This window comes from Leptosomus discolor, chromosome 1, assembly GCF_034619465.1.
Source record: "Leptosomus discolor isolate bLepDis1 chromosome 1, bLepDis1.hap2, whole genome shotgun sequence".
NCBI lineage: Eukaryota > Metazoa > Chordata > Aves > Leptosomiformes > Leptosomidae > Leptosomus > Leptosomus discolor.
The window spans coordinates 138,266,431-138,287,217 of NC_141391.1; the positions used below are offsets into that span (position 1 = coordinate 138,266,431).

A 20,787-nucleotide genomic window follows, 5' to 3' on the forward strand; every position below is an offset into this window, starting at 1 on the left:
TATGTTCATGTTACTTATACTACCCTACTATTACCAGCTTCTTTTTTGCTTTAAATACCATAGATATAATACTTAGTTTGAGTTTATTCTCCACCTAATGAATGTCCCATTTTTATTCTTCTTTATTTAGAAAAAGGGGTAGACAAAGGATACTATACTGTAGGAGCCAGACTGATCCGGCTAGAGGATAAGGTAAGTGCATGAAAGCTTTTTTTTTTTTCCCTGAGTAATGATATCTGATCTACAGACATGCAAGATAGTATCTTGGCATGATTTACTTTAGAATTACAGGGCACCATAATAAAGAATAATATCCTAATTTTTGTAAGGGAGTTGATGAAGTATCATGTGCCTGTTGTTCAGCATTAACCATTTACCTGCCATACAGATTTTGTTCTTGATTTTAGAAGGGACTACTTTCATGTTGAAGCCAAATCACGCATCTTGTAGATAAGTACTGTGAACTGACGAGGTGTTTGTCACACACGGATTACTGAGTTAAACAGAAAGGCTAGTATCCAGAGTCTTTGTAAACAGCAACAGCTGATATCTCAGTTAATAATCGTGACGTTCTTTAATGTTTACTCCATTTTTTCCCCTGTGCAGTTATCTTTGCATCGTTTCTGCCCCTCCCCCACTGTCTTCTCTCCAAGAATATGTTCATCTTTGTTATTAATTAGAGTTACTTAGAAATACGCCTAAAGGCCAAAACTCAGTGAGGCTTTATTGGTTTAGACCTATTCCAAATATCCTGAAGAGCTTTTCCTACTCAAGTGATAACAAAAATACAAGTTTCCTTAAAACTAGGAATCTATTTCTCTAACAGTTGTTTGGTCAGCTCTCTTACCTACCTCTAAAAACTTGTGTCCCTAGAACAGTGTGCTTTCTGTGGACAGTAGCAGCACAGTAGCTTTGGTATATGGTACGATGTAACAGCTGAAACAAAAGTCCATTTGAATTTAACATATCCATTGCCTACTTGTATCCTTGTCTTACTCAGATTTATCATGCAAATTTTCTTTTTCACTTTTTTGTGGCAAAGTGAGGTGAGAAGGAAAGAGGAAGGAAACTTTTCATTATTCTTGAGAAAAAATGTGCATCTTGCCAAACAGCAGAAATTGAAACTAAACAAATATAATTCCCCTGTCTTGCCTAATATTTAATGATCATTCCTAGAATAACATTGTAAATTTGTGACACTGTGATGTCAAAGGAGAGATTTTCTTTGATTTTTAGCTTTCTTGGACAGTGTCAGAGAATCAGCTTCACAGATAAAGACAAATTATCTGAGTTAACATTTAAGTGCATTAGTCCCTTGTGCAGACACACATTAAAAGTGAAAATGGGTTTCATTCAGATTGCCTTAATTCACTTCAGAAGAGATATAGTTCTCTCTAGCCTCAGTATATTCTGTAAATTCACACCACTAGTTCATTCTGATTTCTTGAATATGCATATAGAGAGAAACCCACAATACATATTTGAAAATTTAGCAATAAAAGTATCTGTGATAACTGTTAGGTTACTTTGTGAGAGAAATATTGCTAGTATTGTAAATACTTCTGGAAGCAGTTGTTCATGGTATCCTGACTGTTTCATATTTATGAAGAAGAGGTCAGAAAGATATTAGTGTGTCTGGTGTTGGTCTAGCTTTAGGAAAATATGCTGTGGATTTTATAACTTTTTATTCCAAAGCCTTAATTAGAGTACTGCGGAGGCATCTTGGTGTAAGAGCGAAAGAGAGACATTACAGGAGTTTCCAGTGTAGGCAATAAATGCTGCAGTGAATGATCTATCGCAAATACATGCTTATGCTCTGCCTTTACAGCTTAAACCTGCTAGAAAATTGAACTCTAGCTGAATCAAAAAGGTTGTAATTTTCATCAATACTGCCTCGATGTAAATACCTTGATGTACAGTTGACAAAGCCCAATAATTTCATCTTCTCATGTTAAATGTCTGTTGTAAGCATGTGGTAATCAGTCTGTAGCAGGGATTCACAACAATGTTCTCAGAACAACAGGCATGCAAGTTAAAAAACCCATAATGGTATAGCCATCTTAACTTCATTTAAGCATGATCTAAACACAGGTTGCCCAAGCTCAAACCATTAGTGTGGGCAAGACCTATCTGCTATTTTGTTTGAAGAATTAAACTGTAGTGCTTTAACTGACCACATATTGTACCGAAACTGATGATTTCTATCTCTCTACTTATTGCTCTGGAAAAAATAGATAGAAGGGAATAAAGTTATGTCAATGTATTTTCATAAGATGACTCTGTAAAAGATGTTCAATCATTCCACCTTCCTTTTTATTCTCAGGCCAAACTACAAATCTAAAATAAAATGCCAGAATCTGATGGAACTCAAGGCATTCAATACAAATTAACTTTCTTTTAGGTGTACAGGGCTTCATTCTCATATTCTTGCTAAGAAAGTAGAGACAGTGCACAAAAAGCTCAAACATTTGTTGTGTTGGTTTGTTTGGGGTTTTGATGGTGTGGGTTTGATTGGGTGGTTGTTTGTTGCTTTTTGTTTTGTTTTGGTTTTTTGGTTTTTTTTTTTTTTGTATTTGCATCTTTTTGGCACACTAGGCCAAAATACATATGTTTACATAATGAAAACAAAGGTAAGCTTCCCAGATATCTCTATTTTAATGGGACAATAGAAACAACTGCATCCTGCTGTCAAACAGCTTCCCCTAAACTATTTTCCCATGTCTCATGGGCTCTGTTGCTTTAATAGTTCACTATGTAGTAGCTGCTATGTGCCCAAATGTGAAACAATATTGGAGTCAGGAAGGACAAGCTGGGTTTCAACCTCTGAGGAGAATAAATGAAGCAAGGGCATGTCTGACATCAGGCTCCAGCTGGTGGTGAAAAATGATCTCCCCGTTCAAACTAGAAAACCTTTGGGATCAGCCTCTTCCCCCTGGAGAAATTATTTTAACATTCAGTCACCCAGTATAGTCATGGCAGCCTCCCAACCAACTGACACATCTGATAAAATGACACATTTCTGGACAAAAGCCAGTTGGCGTAGACTGATGAAAATGCAGTGCAGATTTGAATGTTTCATCTGCTTAAAAATCTGTATCAATAAGCTGTTAGTACACCTCTAGCCCAGACTGATCTTTCCCACCAGCATTTTCCAGTTCATTAGTTTTAGTTGTTTCTCCGAAAGGGAATCAGAATGTAATTCACCCATTCAGAGCTGTGTGTTGTTCTGCATAAAGCCATAATTACTCTTTTTATAAATTGAGAGAGAGAGAGAAGCATACGTTTCTGATGGTTAAGATGAACTTCATTCTCTTGAGAGGTTTGCTACTATTTGAGTTAAAATGTGGGATTTGCTGTGTAAAGGGCATAGGCACAGATCTCTGAAGTGGTTGCTTAGTGATAGATAAAAGCTTTGAGGCAAAAATGTTTCAAAGATTCGAAGATAACAGCCTTCCATTCATGTGGCATGAGCTGCGTTGTCTGCAGCCTCTCTTTTGTGACCATCCGGGCTCTGTATGTAAGTTTAAGGTAACAGGGAAGACTAAGAACAAGTTTGTGTAAGGATGAAGCACCATGCGAGTCCAGCATAAAGCAGAGTTGAAATACACTTGTATCATTTTTCTTTCAAGTGTTGCAAAGCTGACTAGAAAGGGATAAAATTTATGGTGGCAGTTTCCAGACAATATGTAAAACCCTTTTTGGCAACATCAGTGCTGTGTAAGGCTTTACTCCTTTCATTAACATGGCATGTTGCATAGTGTAAGTTTACCCGTGACACTTTTCAACCTGTTTTTCCCTGAGTAGGGTATAAAAATCTTTTTTTATTGTGGTCAGTGTAATAACGTAGTGTGGTTCTTTTCATAAAAACACTGATATGTTTAGAGAAAGAATGGGGCTTCTTTCCCAACACGTGATATGTGCCATTTGGCCGACCCTTTCTTTAGTTTGATGGCAGGGTTTAATTTTAAATTGCGGTATGTAGCCATTGACAGATTCTTTTGAAATGTATTAAGAGGGAGATTGGTTCCAAGATGATGTTCTAGAGCTGGCGTTAGTTTCTTTTCAAAATTGTAAACTAATGCTTCTTTATGATGAAATGAGTCTTCTTTCTTTTTCTTTTATTTTCAAAATTAGAAACAAAAATAGTGGTGTGCTATGTCAAACTGCACGGCAACCTATAAATAAAAACAGGAGAGAAAAGAATCTACAAATGAAAGGTTAGAAGGGACAGCTGTGTTGTCTTTGAAAAAGAAATCTATTAGGTATTTTTATAATTATATGGCAGTCTTCTTTATGTGGTATTTACAGTTATGATTTACATCCATATTACTATAACTATTTCCATACTTATAGACAACATGTGATAATGCTGGGAGCCAAAAGCAACCATTTGGTAGCATTTAAAAAATGCAGAAACACTAAGAGAAAACAGGGCAGTAAAGCAGAACCCTTCTGAGCTTTATCCATCTGAGTAATGCGAGCCAGAACGAAAGTGTCATCCAACATAAACAAATGTAGAGGTTGGATTGTGGTGGTAAACTCTCTCTTTATCAAGTTAAACACTCGTTTCAAAGTTGGGAGCTAAAAAGATCGGCTCAGAGAAGAGTGGTATTTCCCTACCATCTTATTCCTCCTGGATAACAGTGGAGAGATGGATGTTAGCAAATCTGACTCCTGCTGTGGTTACATCAGGAGTCATTAAACAGTAAATTATTTATCATGACAGTGCCTGCAAGCACCACCATAGTGAAGGCCCTGTCAGAATTTCCATTATAAACCCCTAATTCATGGGTGGGGTGATGGGCATAACCAAAATGCATTTAAAAAAAAAAAAAAAAGGGGGGAAGAGCTGAAAATTGGTGCACAATGAGTCAGTTGCAAAATGAGCATGCTACATTTTTGAGGTTTCAAGAATATTTCTCAAATAAACCCAACAAATGCATTTGTTAACAAAACCATATTTTGGCACTAAGGTGTTTGTGTGTTGTTTTCACCCGGTTCCTTAAAGATTGAGTCATTCCATAATATAAAGCTTTTCAGAAGGCTTTTTGCAAATGGGTGTTATGTGGATTTTCTTAGCTACTAAAACAGGCTAATAGTTCTTAAAAGTGGCTGAGTTGCACTGCCACTCCTTATAAATACAAAATACGTTTCCTCCCAGCCCTCTGTGTTTTGCAAATGTGAATGAACACTGCTGATTTTTGGAGTATCTCTTCTCAACACAAATGTGCATGAGTTAATAATTAACATAGCTAATGTGACTTGTGGTTATTGGTTTTATCTCTAGTGAAGAAGGTGTATTGCTTGTTGCATATGTTCTTGGAGTATCCCATGTACAATTCAAGGAGATGCGTAGGAGGTTTACAGGGAGAGATGCTGTGAATGTGTATTTGGAATAGGATGCCAGTCAAAGCCTGATCTCATTTACTCCAGAGCAGTCCAGCCCAAATCCATTGATGCTGCACCATACCCATGAAGTCATTAGATTTTTATTTTTAAGCTCTTGCCTTATTAAAAATGAAAAAAAATAAAATGCCTGATGCTTCAAGCCAAATTGTGCTTCCATTTATGCCAGTGCAGTTACTCAGGATTTACACGGGTGTAAATTGCAGCAAATTTCTTACATGGCTTTAAACAAGATTCCAGCTCATGTCTTCACACCCTGCTCAACAGGAATGAATTGACAGAGATGAGGTAAAAGCAGAAATGGGCTCTCAAAAAGTTCAGAATTAATCTGAGTGAAATCATATTTTTCATCTATTATGACTAGGTGAATCTTTGTGATATGGTGGGGATTTAAGATACCATAGAACTGAAGTCATGCATGTGTTCTTGTACTGAAACATGAAGACGGACTTTTAATCTGAAAACCAAGTAACACTGATTTAAAACCTTAGATCTCAGCCACACAGCTTTTTTACTTTGCTAGCTGATTTCTCAATGCACAGAGGAACTATCACAGCCTGGACTTCTTTTAACTCTCTGGGATGCTTTTATGCTTCTTTGGAAACAAAACCTTGTTTCATACAGTTGAGAGGGAAAGGATGGTTTTGAGCTGCCTGGTTATGATGGTAACGTCTGAAGGATCAGTCAAAAATAAGAGCTAACTCTGATATGATTTTCAAGCAAAAGGAAAGAAGAGATAGATCGTATATTTGGAAGGATATCTGAAATTCTTCCTTTATGGTTCTTGTTATGGAATCTTATCATATGTGGTACTTGGTAGCATCCTCCTATTATTAAGGTTGTACACCACTTTCCTTTATAGAGCTCTATTTTCAGCTGCTTACATCTTCGCCAAACTTTAGCCATCTGGGCTGAAATTCTCCAAGGCAGATGTCTGCCTCAGGCTGAGATTTTTTGGAAAATTTATGTCAGTTTGGGTCATCCTTTCTATATCACAGTAACCCGACCCACTGTGAAGATTTTCCCAAAAGTAAACATTAAAATGTTGATGGAAAACACTTGCACTTCTTCTAAATTTGAGCAAGAAAATTGGACAGAAATTGAATATTATCTGCCAGTCTTGAAACTCAGAGGCCTGATCCAAAACATAGTGAACTCAGCAGGAGGTTTTCACATGGATCAGGCCCTGATTTTTAATGGGTGAGGGAGCAAAGAGTTTTGCATAGTGAAGGTTTGCCAGGATGCAATTCACCACCATAAATCAAACGTTAAATAATTCCAAAGCCCAGTAAATGAGCGTTGCAGATGGCAGTGTCTGCTCCCCTGTGATTGCACTGACTATTGATTAGGATCCAGCTTGAATAGTTTGATCTCATTTATAGAAGTCTCAAGGATTGCTGTGGTTAGGCAACTGGTGCAATCTAGTGGCTGAAACTCTTCTGGTGGAACCAAAACCACCCAGCAAATGCTGCCCATGACACCTTGGAGCATGCTGGGGTGGGGGGAGGCAGAGGCTCACAGACATATGCTGCGTAGCAGCCTGACTGCAGCTACCTTAGGTGTAGTAAAAAACAAGCAGTGGCTTGCAGAAGATGTGCTACTCTACACTAAAACTCCTTGAGGAGAGCACACAGATTGACTGTGAATACCAAGGAAGATAGAAATAGCAAAGTGATTTAAGGCTGCTGGTAAGTAATGGAGCCTTTGGGGAAGGGAATCTTTCATGGGCTGTTACGACGTGGGAAATCTAATCCATATCGATGTGTCCAGGCTGTTTAACCTGTAGGGAACAGGGCCTGGAAATAGCAGCATTGACCACAAAGGCTGTGGTTGAGGGAGCCTGTCCATCTCTTCCTGTTCTTCACCAAAACCTTCCCAGCATCACAACTGGTTTTAACTGAAATGGAGAAAGGTCATGAGCTTCGAGATGTTGATTTCCTGTAAATTTTAGAGAAGACAGTCGCTCTGTTAATCCCCCTGCTCCCACAAGAAAAGACTGCAGTGTGAGAGTGGTTCTACTCAGTTGCCAGAGAGTCCTGCAACAAATGTATAGGAAACAAAGGTCTGTTAGTTCTGTTGTTTATGAAGCAATGGAGAAATTTATTTACTGTTATTGGGTGAAAAAATATGGTTTTACCTTAAGAGTATTTTGGAGATTTCGACAATTTTTTTTGGATGAAAAGTCAAATCCTCCCACAAAGACCATTGACCTTAAGTTCCAAAGAATAACAGAAATCTAATCAGCTATAAGTATTTTGCGTCTACCTTTTATAATTTTTAATAGGTGGTTCTAAATTAACATAAAGTTCTAAACGATCGGTCGTCCTCGTCCCTAAAACAAAATACTTTTATTTGGAAATGTGAAAATGGAGTATTTCAATGATTCTTCTATCCTGTTCAAATAAATAAAAATTCATTAAACTTGTCTTTTATTATGAACAGCTTTTAAAAATTGTTATTTTCTGGTAATATTTTCATTTGAACAGTTTTTAGGACCTCCAATTGTTGCTAATGTTAATCAAGTTAATTGGATGAAAAAACCCACCAAGATACACTGGAGTACTGTGGCAACCTTCCCTGACATGTTGGCTTGTGTCTAGGGAAGAAAATTTTCACTCAACAATACATTCATATGAAGGACTTTATACAAAGGCTTATGAGGTAGGGGGGAGAGATACAAAATGTCAAGAAACTGAGAAACTCTTTTCTCCCTCTGTTTACCACCAGATTGTTATTTGCAACATACAGCTTTAAATTTTATGTATCAGGAAAACAGTGAGCACAGCAGTAATACATAATCACTTCTACAATGTAATTTTCCTACTACTAAATAAGGTTGGTAGATTTTATTCGTGTTTTTCTTGTTTATAAGTTTGGTTTGATTTCAGTGCTGTGTTCCAGGGGGTTTTAGTAAAACATAGGTTAGTCAATGTGTCTGTTACACATTGCAATCCCTTTACACAGGAGAAGAGGACTGGGTTTTGAGTCTGAGGAGGTGAGGTGTGTAGAGTATCTCAGATCTCTTCTGATCGCGTGGGTACAGTGCTTAGTTTATTACAAGCTTGATTCTCATGTGTATTTTTACGCAATTTCAGAGTATAATTAAATCATACTAAATCACTGAGCAGTTTATCTAGGGATTTATTCATGGTCTTGTGGTTGAAGAACTGTGCTTTTTTCATTATCAGCAAGTGTTTTTCTGCAGGTTAAAATGGTTTTGTGTGGAAAGGTTATGACTGTGAATAGACTGAAAGGAAAGAAGCACGGTCTGTTGGCTCATGCACTGAGCTTCAGCTTCAGAAACCCAGGGTGCTCTGCCAGAGCACTGCAGCCCAAATGCAAACAAGACATAGTCTGCCCCTCCAGAAAACAATTCTGTGCTACTTCAGTTACTATAAGGTACTGGGATGCGATCATACAGGGAGATGTATAGATACCTTATCTAGAAGTATATCATGCAGCATCTAGAGGTATTCCTCACAGCCTCAAATACTGCTGTCTTAAGAGTCCAATAGCCTTCTGTGTACTGAGCGATCCTAAACATCTCTCCTCTAATCCTTTTTTGAACTTAAAATGCCTGTCTGCCCGTGAGGCAAATTATCTGTAGTCACATCAGGCCATAGCTAGCATTCTCAATTCTATGGTTGTGGTGCCATAAAATATCTTGGGATCACAGGCTAATTCAGCTTGCAGGGGGCCTCAGGAGGTTGTTTATTCACTGCAGCACCCCAACATCTCTTCTGTGGGTCTAGCAAGCTTCTCTGGTAATATCACGTAGCATCTAGATGAAGAAATAATCACTAAAGGTGTGCTGGCAGGCTTTGCTCCTTTTTAAGGGGCATCATTAAGTACCGAATTGGCAGGTCTCTGTTTCTGAGACTGCAGCCCACAGTTAAAGCGCAATGTGGAACATGCAAGTGTCTTGGGCCTCAGTATTTTCAAAACCTGACAACTAGAAGTACTGAAAATTCTGTCATATTTTCTCTTCTGAAAAATACTAACAAAAATAGGAGGCTATAACTGACATAAAAAGAACTGTTTTTTTTTCAAGAGGCGAAGCGTACAGCAACAGCATGTAAAGCACGTTTAACAGGTACAGAAAGTGGCCAGAACAGTGTCATTTAAAATGTGAGGTAGTACAGGGCCATGGTGTTGCTGCCAGGTCAGGGTAAGTGTCTGATCAGATCTGTATCTGGATTCAGGTTCTGGCTCACACAGCTTCTCTTCCTGTTCAGGAGCAGAGATTGAAGGCTATCAGCTCTGCGATAATATCACAAGTCTACTGCTACTACGCATGTTTCGTAAGGCTTTGGTATCTGGAGACATGCAATTATGTGAGAATTCTTAAAATTACTCGTTTCTAGCCCTTGCTGTGGAGATACAGATGAAAAGCAGGAATGCTGAAGCCTCAAAACTCAAAAAAGAAACAGGATTTTAGGCTTTTTAAGACAATTTAGTTGTACTGATTGTAAATAGCTCTAGCAGACGCTCATTTATATTGCTACACACTTTCCAGGGGCGGCAGAAAAAACAGCTGAAAGGCCAAGTAAATGTCAGAACTAGAGCATTGTGGCCTTTGTGCCACCATAAGTACATTGCCAGCTGCACTGCAGTTAGGAAGTTTAACATGAGTTCAGGTATCTCCCAAGCAGCAGTCACTGCCATGAAGACATACCCTAGGAGGCAGCAGAAGCCCATGTTCTTTCGCAGCAACTCAAAACACATCAACAGTCTTTACATTTCTTACTCTACCTTCTCATGAGCTGCCTATTAATGTTAGTTTTGTTACTGGCTTTCAAGGTGATTAGCAGCTGCAGTCTTTACATGCTTTGCACATCACTGTACGTATCTGGAGAGTTTCTAAAGCCACAAGCAGCAAGGCTTCTTGCCTGTGAAAGGCTAAAACTGTAACAAGATTGAGTGGGTGCCATGCAAAGGGCATTAACATCTTTGTGCAGTGTTCAGTTTGCCTCAGTATTTACAATCAAACAGAACAAATAACAGCTGTTTTCTCTGCTTTTGTTTCGAAAATCTGTAGTACCATAGAAGGAGGATGGTCCTTGATGAGTACCCAGAAAGTGAAGCATAGCAGGCTTTTCCCAGCACCACCACCTGTACCTGAAATTAGTATGGGCAAGCCAGTTAGAAACCAATTTTTGAAGGGCAGAAGGACTATATCCAAGTGGTATGCTCACCATAAAGCCAAATTTATAAGTATGATTACCATATAAATGGCATATTCATCTTCACAAGTGAATGGCTAGGTAGGCAAGACCACAGTAATGCCCTGAGGACATGCATTTCTGGGCACCCCTTAGCTCTGACCTGTCCATTCACACCCATCATTAAATGAGTGGGCAACTGCCCCAGAGTAACCATGCATGCAGTGTGGGGAGAAGGCAGCTGTAAGGCTGGGGAGATGGCTGGAAGATGAGGTCCAGGCAGGAACATGGGGTTGGGGAAATGGTAGTTTGACAGAGAAGGATGGAGGTGAAACATGGAGTGATTCTTGCTGGATGTAGAAATTGCAAACAAATTATATTTTCTTAAAGAATTTTGGAGCCTGACCTCCAAATCATGCTTCAGGCTATATTTTATTTGAGCCTGGTGCTGCAGCCTTGCAAGACTACCTTAGTCAACATTTTTTGGGGTATTGTATACGTTAACTGTGTGCACAGTTGTACGGATGTGTGTACAAATTTATAGCTCTGATTTAAATTTTGTGGTTTTACATCTAGATTTTCCTTTTTTTCAGGCTATCTATTCCATTTTATGCATTTTAGCCTCCATTTTCTAGAGTCTAAAAAGCACTTTCAGTGCTCTATGAATACTGGATATTGTTACCATTTCTGACTGGAGCTTTTGCTAGGTACTCTCAGCTCTCCTTTTGTAGCACATTCTGACCTCGCTATCCAGAGGAAAAACAAAATGGAACAAAACAGTGATTCCGATGTTGACAGCAACATTTATTTCTCACCCCAGCTACAGGGTAACTATTACTGTAGGGATCACTGCCAGTGGATCAGGTCCTAGAGTCCCAATGAAGTTTTACGCTGAGTTGGGATTGCAAAAATAGACCTCTGATCCTGTGGAAAAACATACCTGCTTGGGGGGTAAGATACTGAATGGTGACAGGAACTGCTATAAAGCTACACAACTTTAATACGCAGGGAATAGAGTACTCCATATGCTGCTGTGTGATTTCCTTCTTTGGCTTGGAAGGCAAAAATGAACTGCTTGTATTCGGAAGGTAATTTTCAATCCCCAGAATACCTTTTCTGCATTTACTTAATTTTGCTAGATGGTTGGGCAGGCTGACCGTAGCTTGGACTGATGGGAGTACCGGTTATGTCATTCAGCAGAAAACTCCCTTCTGTGAGCAGAATTTTGTGGTGGGTTTTTTTGTTTTATTTGTTTAGTTGTTTTTCTCCTCTCTCCTTCTTCTCCAAGGCTATACATACAGAGGGAGGTCACGAAATAAAAGTAAGCTGGAGCCAGCAAAGTTCAGATTTCAAAATAAAAAACCCCTATGTATACTTATTAGAATTTCTTGTTAATGAGGTCATTTATGTCAGGGCAGGAAATGTACAAAATAGCACAGGATAGAAAAATCTAGACACTGTAAAACATGCCAACAAATTTGGCGCACACATAATTCCCTTAATATGCCCCCAATGTAATCTGTAGATCCCACAAGTGACCACATTCTGTTTATATATGTAAAAACTCCTATATATGTAACACTCATAAGAGTACCAATTTTACTAGTGGGAAAAGATTATTGTGGTCATTTTATATAGTATATAGGTTTACTTAGAAAGAGTCCTCGTAGAAGAATGCAGAACCATGAAAAACTGTTAAAATGTCGTGATCATATTCATTTCATATTTAAAGGAATACTTCACTTTAAGTTATGGCTCCAAAATTACACTGCTCATTCATGATTTTTTTTAATGTATAATTGGCTGCCTCCAAAAATGTCACAGTAGGAGGAAAAAAAAGTTCATTTTCCTTGGCGTGTGTACTGTTGCTATTCCTGTGTTCATTTGGCTTGGCTCGGGTAATGAAATGCTGCAGTCTGAAATAACTTTTTATATGTTGACATGTGCATTTAACTAGAATAAGCAGGCAGAGTGGACCAAGTTGGATTCAGCAATGAACAAAATATATCTTGTATTGCACCTTTTAATATATAAGCATACATTTATGATTCTTTTTCATTTCTTCATTGTAATGGCATACAGGCACCTCCTAGCTGCACACAGCCCCAGCACAAAGATGTGAAGGATGCTAGGCAGCAAGTTAAGGTTAATGGGGGAAGGAGGGGAGAGTAAGAAGAAAGGAAGGAAACTGAGGGATACAATTTCATCTCCTGAAGATAAAGTTCAGTAGGGATTACTATTGATCTGTTGAAATTTATTTAGCCAAAAAAAAATCCTATTTTTTTCCAGAGCAAATAGATCTTTGCTCCTTTGTTGACTGTCCCTTGGTCTGGACTAAGGAGAGACCTTTCAAGTCTCACTTAACCTGGACCCATGAAACCTTGCCTCATGTTCGCCCCTAGCCTGGCCTGACTCTTGTTCATTTCTGGGATCTGTGTTGAGACTTCCGCCAAACTCCAGGTACCAGATTTGACTTGCCAGTCTGATCTCTAAATCATTGACCACTGACATCAAGCAGCAGGAGAAAGGCCATGGTCCTGCGCAGTATGCTGTTGTGTGGGGCCATAATGGGCAGCACTTTCCCCCCATGGCATGTCATATCTGCTCCTCATTTCATCCCCAGCACGTGGCTTGGCATGTAGGTCTCATGCCAGGAGGCACCTGCAGGTAGCCAGAACTCATCAGTGGCGCTCTGAAATATGGGTGATGCTGATGTTCAAAAACACATGGCTGGTGTCTTCCCATGGCCAGCGTCCATGAGTGCTGGGTGTGGGCAGATGACAGCTTTGCTGCAAAGCCTTCCTCTCTGGGGCTGCAGGTACATGGCTTAGAATAGTTTCCTAGTTCATTGCACATCTCCTCTGCAGTTGGGGCTTTCCTCCAAGCCCAGCTCAGAGGATTGTCCCATAGTTTGATTTGTGGTTACGTGACAGCGTCTAGACCTTACACAGAGAAAATCCTGAATGCTCACAGGGGTTTAGCACAAGTGCTTAAAGGCAAGGAGACAAATGAGAATTCCAAGGAAATTTTATAGGCAGTCCTGTGATTGAATTTCCATTTTGCTGCCTTAGCCACTGTGGTGGCATACTTTGCTTTGCTTTGTGCATTTTCACCGGTTGTTATTTCTGGGGAGAAAAAAAGTTCTTCTGTACCCACCTCCCTACACTCATGTGGGACTGACAAACAACCGCAGAACAGATAGCTGTGCAGTGCGAGAAGTGTGTCTGGGAAGCACACGTTAAAGATCAGCAGTGGGTAGTTCTGTGCTTGTTTTGCAAACTAGACGAAAGACACCTTATTCGGTTATAAACAGGAAACCTGGGCCAAGTTTGTAGAGGTTCATGCCCAGGGCCCCTCCTTAAGCTAAGGCTTAATGTATTTGTCAAGATGAAAGTCACAACGCACCCCATGACTTGCACATTGTTGAGACCTGCTCCTAAATGCATCTCAGCAGGGCTTTCTAGTTTTCGTATGTTAAAATTTTGTGCCCAAAGAACTAGGGGTCAGTAAAAAAAAAAAAATCCAGGTCAAAAATTAAGCATAAAAAGCCCCTTAAGACCATGTTGTTAAAAGCCTGCTACACTGAAGTCTACTGCATCAGTCTAACAGCCTATGATAGCAGTACCGAAGGGGCTGGGGTTTGTGGGCTTTTTGTATCATTGTGTCAGTCTTATGCCTCTGCAGCATTATCACAATGGAGTTGGAATAAAGCAAACATGGCATGAGAAGGAAAGAACAGAGATTCAGCATCCACTTTACAGATACTTTCTTTCTCATCCAGCTTTGTTTAGATACAATCTTTTAGGTAGATATTATTGAGGACTGTACACATACCAAATTTGGTATTTTAAGAAGTTTTTACACTTCACGCAAGTGCCATTCAAATTACTTTCTTTTGTTTCTTTTCTCCTTATTCAACCATCTTGCTCTCATTAAGAAAGCTAAGTAGAATTTTACTGAACATACCTTTGAAAGTTACTATGCATCTGAAAACTAAGAATCTCAACCTGCATGGCTTATGTGCATGAGATACCTACAGGGAAAGCTTGGAATGAACTCATAAGCCTTCACTATAATTGCTAGGCTAGTACTGAAGAAAAGCATTTATACAGTAATGCAGATTTTATGGGGAGATAGTGAAATGTAGAATAGTGCAGTATAGGAAGTGAAGTAATAAATTACATGTAAATCAAATGAAGCACGAACTGGGTGACCTCATAAGTATATGTGTCATTTCAGTGAGTTGATGCTTGGAAATGTATGTTCTACATGACATCTGTTGATCTTACAAATTATTGTATCTGTGTTTAAATCCCATGAGGATATTTGTGTTTGTGCCACAGTTACTTCTAACTTTTTCTTCAGTAGGAATAAGGATGAAGATACAAGCTGTTTTCTGATATCTGCATATTCTGTTGATTTGTCCCTGTGATATACCTGATACTGTGGGAAAAAAAATCATCTTTTGTTGTGCGTGTGTTGACTCATTTACTAAAAAAAAAAAATAATTCCGTTAAGACTTTAAATGAAAATGCTGAAGAAATTTAATTCTCAGGTCCTTTATTCTTATTTCCCTCCATGCTCAAAACTGCCATCTGGGCCTGAGGAAATGATGCTCAGTTTTTGAATTAATTGGCTTTTTAGTTTCTCTTTTATTTGCTAAGTTTTTATATGTCCTGTGGTGGAGGACAAATATCACCAACGTGAGCTAGTTTTTAAAATAGCTTTATAGTTTACAGCAAAATAGATTTTGGCTTCTCTGTCATTTGGGAGAAGTGTTCAAATGTAGTAATTATTAGCATTTAATTAATCTGAATTTTACACCTTTATCTGCACCCATGTTTTACTTTTAAACCCTCCTCACCCTCCACCCCCAAACTGTTAATGAAATTTGTTGTTCTTAAAATAGCAGTTCTGTTTGGAGTACCAAATTGCTGGGTTTCTGTTGTAGTCCCTGCCTCGGTACATTGGCCAAAAAAAGAAATGTAAAGAGCAGCCCATGTATCCCTGTGTTCAATAGGTACCTGTGTTCCCCCTCTGGTAGTCTCGCAGCCTTCACTGTCCTGTGGCTGAGGAACTCAGCTCCCTGTTTTAGCCAAGCTACATTTAGACCTCTCCGTTACAAGCAGCAGAGACTCAATTGATGGAGACTGTAAAATGGCTGCATTTCTTTTTGAGCTGAATGATTTATTTATTTATTGCTTCTATATTTATTTATTGCCAGTGTCAAAGAAAAGGTTGTACTTACGGCCTTTTCATCTTCTCCCGAGTGTTGCCTGCACACTTTGCTGGCCCTGCACACTTTGCTGGCCCTGCACAGAAATATTTCCCTCCTCTAAGTGCACTTGCTGATTGGAACTAAATCCTCACAGGCAAACTGTAATGCTACTGGTACAATGTCATAATATTTCATAGGTCATTTATAAATATTATTGCCAGGGCAAATAAATTTCTCCTGAGTACTTGGTCTACTGCTAATAAATAGTTTATTTAAGCTTGTAAGAATGGTGACATTTCACTTTGAATATCTTTGAGCTCTTAAAAACTGTTAGTGCAGAGAGGAAAAAAGGGAAAAATAAACTGGAAAAAATATGCAGCAGATCTTTTAATATTTTTTTCTATATTTTGGCTTGCTTAAATGGGCTCTCTCGTCAGACTACGTGTCTCTGTGTGAAGCTGGTTACTGTGTTTGTTCAATATATGTTATTTGACATCTCATTTAGTGCATCATTCCCTCTTATTTTCTCTTTCATAGCTGTATACAGCTGAAATATTGTTTGAGCAGGTTGCCTCGCATATCAGTAGTGGTAATTAAATCCCTTTTGTCACTTTCTCCTTTTGACATAAGAACTATGCATGTGGTGGTGGTGTTTTGTTTGTTCATGTTTTAATGTTTTAGTGTTGATTTAGACTTATAATTTTTATTTGTCTTTCTCTTCGGTTAAAAAGGTTGGGTTTCGGCTGGATTTTTAAATAATGATATGGAGACAGACACAAGAAGGAGGAAAGGATTTTCCATCATCCTTGTACTCACGTTAAACTTTTTTGGCCAAGAAAAGAGGCACTGTACATATCTTTTGGAAAAAATGCAACCCACTAATCCGCTGGTGGGGGCACGTGGCTGCCAGTGCTGCATTTTGGACAATAGACAATGGATTCATGGTTGAGGTTTTGCAGTGGGGTTTATTGGGGGTTCATTTGACAGCTCAGCAAAGGTGTTAACTCTCAGCTCTTTTCATACAACAACTGAATTCATTTCGAGAATAAATGCCAAAATATCCTTTCGTATGCTTCCCATAAAATGTGCCATTTCATGAAGGCTCAGGAGGAGGTATAAGGCAGATGATTTTATTTGAGCATGTGTGGGAACATTACATTTCTATTGCAATCATCCAGTGTGGAAAAAAAAACATGTTCCGTTGAAAATCTCTAGCAATTTTTTAAAATGGCAGTCACTGCAACTCTAAAGATGTTTAATACCTCTTCTGGTAGATGACTCCGTACCAGTCTCTGCCAGATGACAAGCCATGACCAGGCACTCTCCAGAAACTCTGGGAACAGGCAAGGAAAAAAGTCAGCAAACTCCAAACAAATACAGAAGGGGAAGCTTTCTAAATTAAGAGAGTCAGCTGGAAATTGGTCAAAGACTTCTGGTGTAAAAAGCCTGGAAAATTTGTACCTACCTCAACCAAATCCACATAAGACTAGAGGGAAGGGAAACAAGCCTCCCATATGCTCTTTAGATGACAAATGACAGGGTTTCCAAGAGCAAAGCCGAAAGTTCTCTGCGCTTACTTACAAGTTTATGACAACACAGGTGTACTCTCCTGCAGAATTTGACTTGCACATGATTTTTCACGTTTAAGAAATTGGGAGGAGAGGATAGCTCTTCTGACTTGGATTTCTTCATTATGATGCTTGTGCTAAAAGATGGACTTCCCCTCCATTTGTGGTTTTTACTTCAGAATACCATGAGCTTGTTTTCTTAGTTTCATGTGTATGAGATTATTTTTTTTTGTCTCTTGGAAAATATCAGTTGATTCTTTGAGCGGTGGTTTCATTTTTTTCCTTCCTGGAGGCATTTGTTCTGAGGTTCCTGGTTGATTTAGGCTGTGGTGTCTGCCCATGGCCCCTCTAGAACACCCATCTTGAACCCCAATGAGCAACAAGGATGACATTGAAAGGCAAAATAGGAAGTTTCTCTAGTCTGTCAGAGTGTCTGCACTAAAACACAATAAAAAGATAATCAGTTTTCAACCAGATTTATGCAGATGGCTGAGAAAAATCTGGTCTTTGGGTCCAGTAGTCAGTAAGTTTGTCACAATATAATCTGTCTGAATCACTTTAGAGAACTCACACACACATCGATTGCAAACTTACTAGATAGATGTCTATAGTTTTCGATCTTCCATCTGTGGGAAAGTGTACAGAAAAGAGGCAGATGTCTCCAAAGCATCAATACTGAAACACCTTCAATGGTAAAGCTTTAGCATGGTTTTGCTGTGCAAAGACACAGGCTAGTCTGCATTCCTGGGCTCCAAAGACAGATCTCAGGGTAACTGAGTATCCAACCTGAGAACCCTCTGTGCTGATTCCTGGCCACCACACTAACGTTTTCCTCTGAAAATTTAAAACTTTATTCCTCATTCTTAAATGACCCCACAGCTTCTGGAGGGGTCATCGTTCTGCTGCACCTGTACTCTTCATTCCTCAATGAGCAGGGTGACAGGGAGCTTAAACAACTATTGCAAACAGCAGAATTAGCTTCCAACAAGATCTTCCATGTTTTCTAGGGGTTTTATTACAAGACCACCTTAGTCCCTTTCCTGACCATGTTTATGTAGGATGGAGAGCCTTGCAGGAAGGCAGGATGCCTTCCAGCTGTAACTTTTATCTTCTGTATGGTCTTCAGGGCATGCAGCAAAAAGTGTAAGCCTTTATGTGTGTTTAATATCAATGGAGTATTTTGGTTTGGACTCCTCCCTTTATGGGCTGCATAAAGGCACGTTTTGTGAGATTCTAATTTCACTCATAAAACCCCTTGCTAGTAGCAAGCTGCATTCTGCTCAGTAAAGCTGTCAAAATTGCTAGTTTCAGCTTTGATCACAGTAACAAATCTGTTTGACCCCAGATTTTCAGAAGCGTCCCTTATACAAAGGGGTAAGGCAGACTCCAAAGCTTAGGGAAAATATGCTGGTTTATGTGAACATTTTGACTATTACTGACATTTGCTGAAAGAATTAGCTTGAAATTTAGCTGTTAGTGAATATGACAACAAACACCTTTGTGTTTGAAAATGGTGTAGGGAAATCAGATGTATTCACAAAATGACTGTTTAGCCTTTTTCCATGCATGGAGCTAACTCTTTAGATTTCAGTGGTGTAACTGAAAAAAGTCAGATTTTGGGATAAGTAAGTGTTATAACTTGTGTGTATGATAGATGTAATCATTCTGAAAAATTACAGATATTTAAAACTGCTGAATACCATTTCCAGATACTTAAATGTTCTTCGGATAAATAGCTAATATAAAGCAGTTTACATTTATGTGAGCCCAGATGGGCCTGCAGCCTGACTCTCACCTGGGTGAGATTAGAGCTCCAAAGCCTGGCTGCTCTGTGAAGGCTTCTGCCTGCAACTGATGGAGCTGAGCTTCTGCAAGCGGCTATTAAAGGTTTCACTGTGAACTCTCAGAAGTCTCTGTTAAACTGGTTGATTGAGCAGGAGAGATTCCTTGCAAATGCTTTTCAGTCTATCCAGAAATGGAGAAGGTGGCTCTCCCTTTGAGGTACCTCTCTTTCTGTTAACTGCAGAAAAATCCCAGACTACTGGTTTAAATTAGACACCCAGCTTTCACATAGCTAACATCAAATGGGATGCATCCTAGCCACATAGCCTGTAACCAACCTCCAAGCAGTGTTAGATGCCTTATTTCTTCATGTGTCCTTTGCATGATGTCATTTTCTGGCAGAGACAAGTCCTGGGAAAAATATGGCTGAATGATTCTACCTCAGTGCAAGCCTGGTAGCATGCATAGTGTGCAGTGTTGTGTAACACAACTCTTCACCTTCTTGGGTTTCCAATTCCATTACTGCTACAGCCAGTGGAGATGCACCAGTGCTGAAAAGTATTAGCAGTTTTTCCTGTTGAGGAAAAGAAATAGGACTAAGGCAGTACAGGGTCATGGGCAGGAACTGCAAAGAAAGTACACTCGCCTCTCCTTAACAGTCTGCAGGAAAAAACAAAAACAATATGGTAAGAGTTGATGAGAACTGGGTGGAGGTAGAGTTCCCAAACTCTTCTTTTTTTTTTTTTTTTTTTTTTTTTGCTAATTGTCTGTACATGTGGCCGATGTAAGTGAAAAACACTCTGATTCACCCACAGAAGAGTGACATTTTTCATGATAGTAAACCAACACTCTATAAATACCTGTAATCCCAGCATTTTAACCTCAGGGGCAGCATGGAAAAAGCAGTTTAGAAATCGTATGCTCAGTACTTCATCAGAACAGTGCTTTCTTTCTCTCTCTCTGAGTTTTTAATAGACATCTCAAGTTGAAATGACTGTCAGCACTTTCTTCTGGTAAGGCACAATTTTGCTAAATATATATTCTATGTGTGTAGCTATAAATATATACACAAATAGAGTATATACTTTCTGTAGTAAGTCAAGTTCCATTTCTAGTTCGTTTTCTGATTTGTTCAGTGTGTATATTGCTCTAAATGTTCCTTTCTTTTTATTTGCATACGTCCATTGTGAGAAATTTTATTACATGATTTTACACGAGTACTTTTTCAGTTCCTATGCCTCTATAGCTGAAGAGTTCATTTCTGTAACTTGGATCTTTAGGTTGGTTAGGGCACAGCAGCAAGACTGAATTTGTGGTTTTGAGAAGCAGAATCTTGTGCCTGGAAGAATAATTCAATGATCTTAAAAAAAAAAAAAATCAAACAATTCCGCATTTAGTTAATTAGTTGTATGCTTTTATAGATTGAAGGGGTTATGCACTGAAATGAAATAAGAAATAAAGTTACAGGCGGGTTAAGGGTATTCTTTATTTCCCCAAATAAACATACTCACATCTGTGGAAGTGAGCACCTCATAGATTATCAAGTTGAAGAGTTTTGCAGGATTAGATACTTTATGGGTAGCTAGAACACTTTATTTAGCATTTTCTTAAAACCAAACATATGCCCCATGCCTCTCCATGCTCAGAGACT

General features: G+C 38.9%; 1 protein-coding gene across 1 annotated transcript in view; it reads left to right on the forward strand.

Moving 5' to 3' along the window:
* LOC104347009 (potassium voltage-gated channel subfamily KQT member 1) overlaps positions 1–20,787 on the forward strand; it is a 518,893-nt gene that overhangs the window by 308,596 nt on the left and 189,510 nt on the right. Inside the window, exon 15 of the mRNA XM_086465940.1 lies at positions 131–192. Within this exon, the coding sequence (XP_086322066.1) occupies positions 131–192 (62 nt within the window). The remainder of the gene's footprint in view (positions 1–130; positions 193–20,787) is intronic.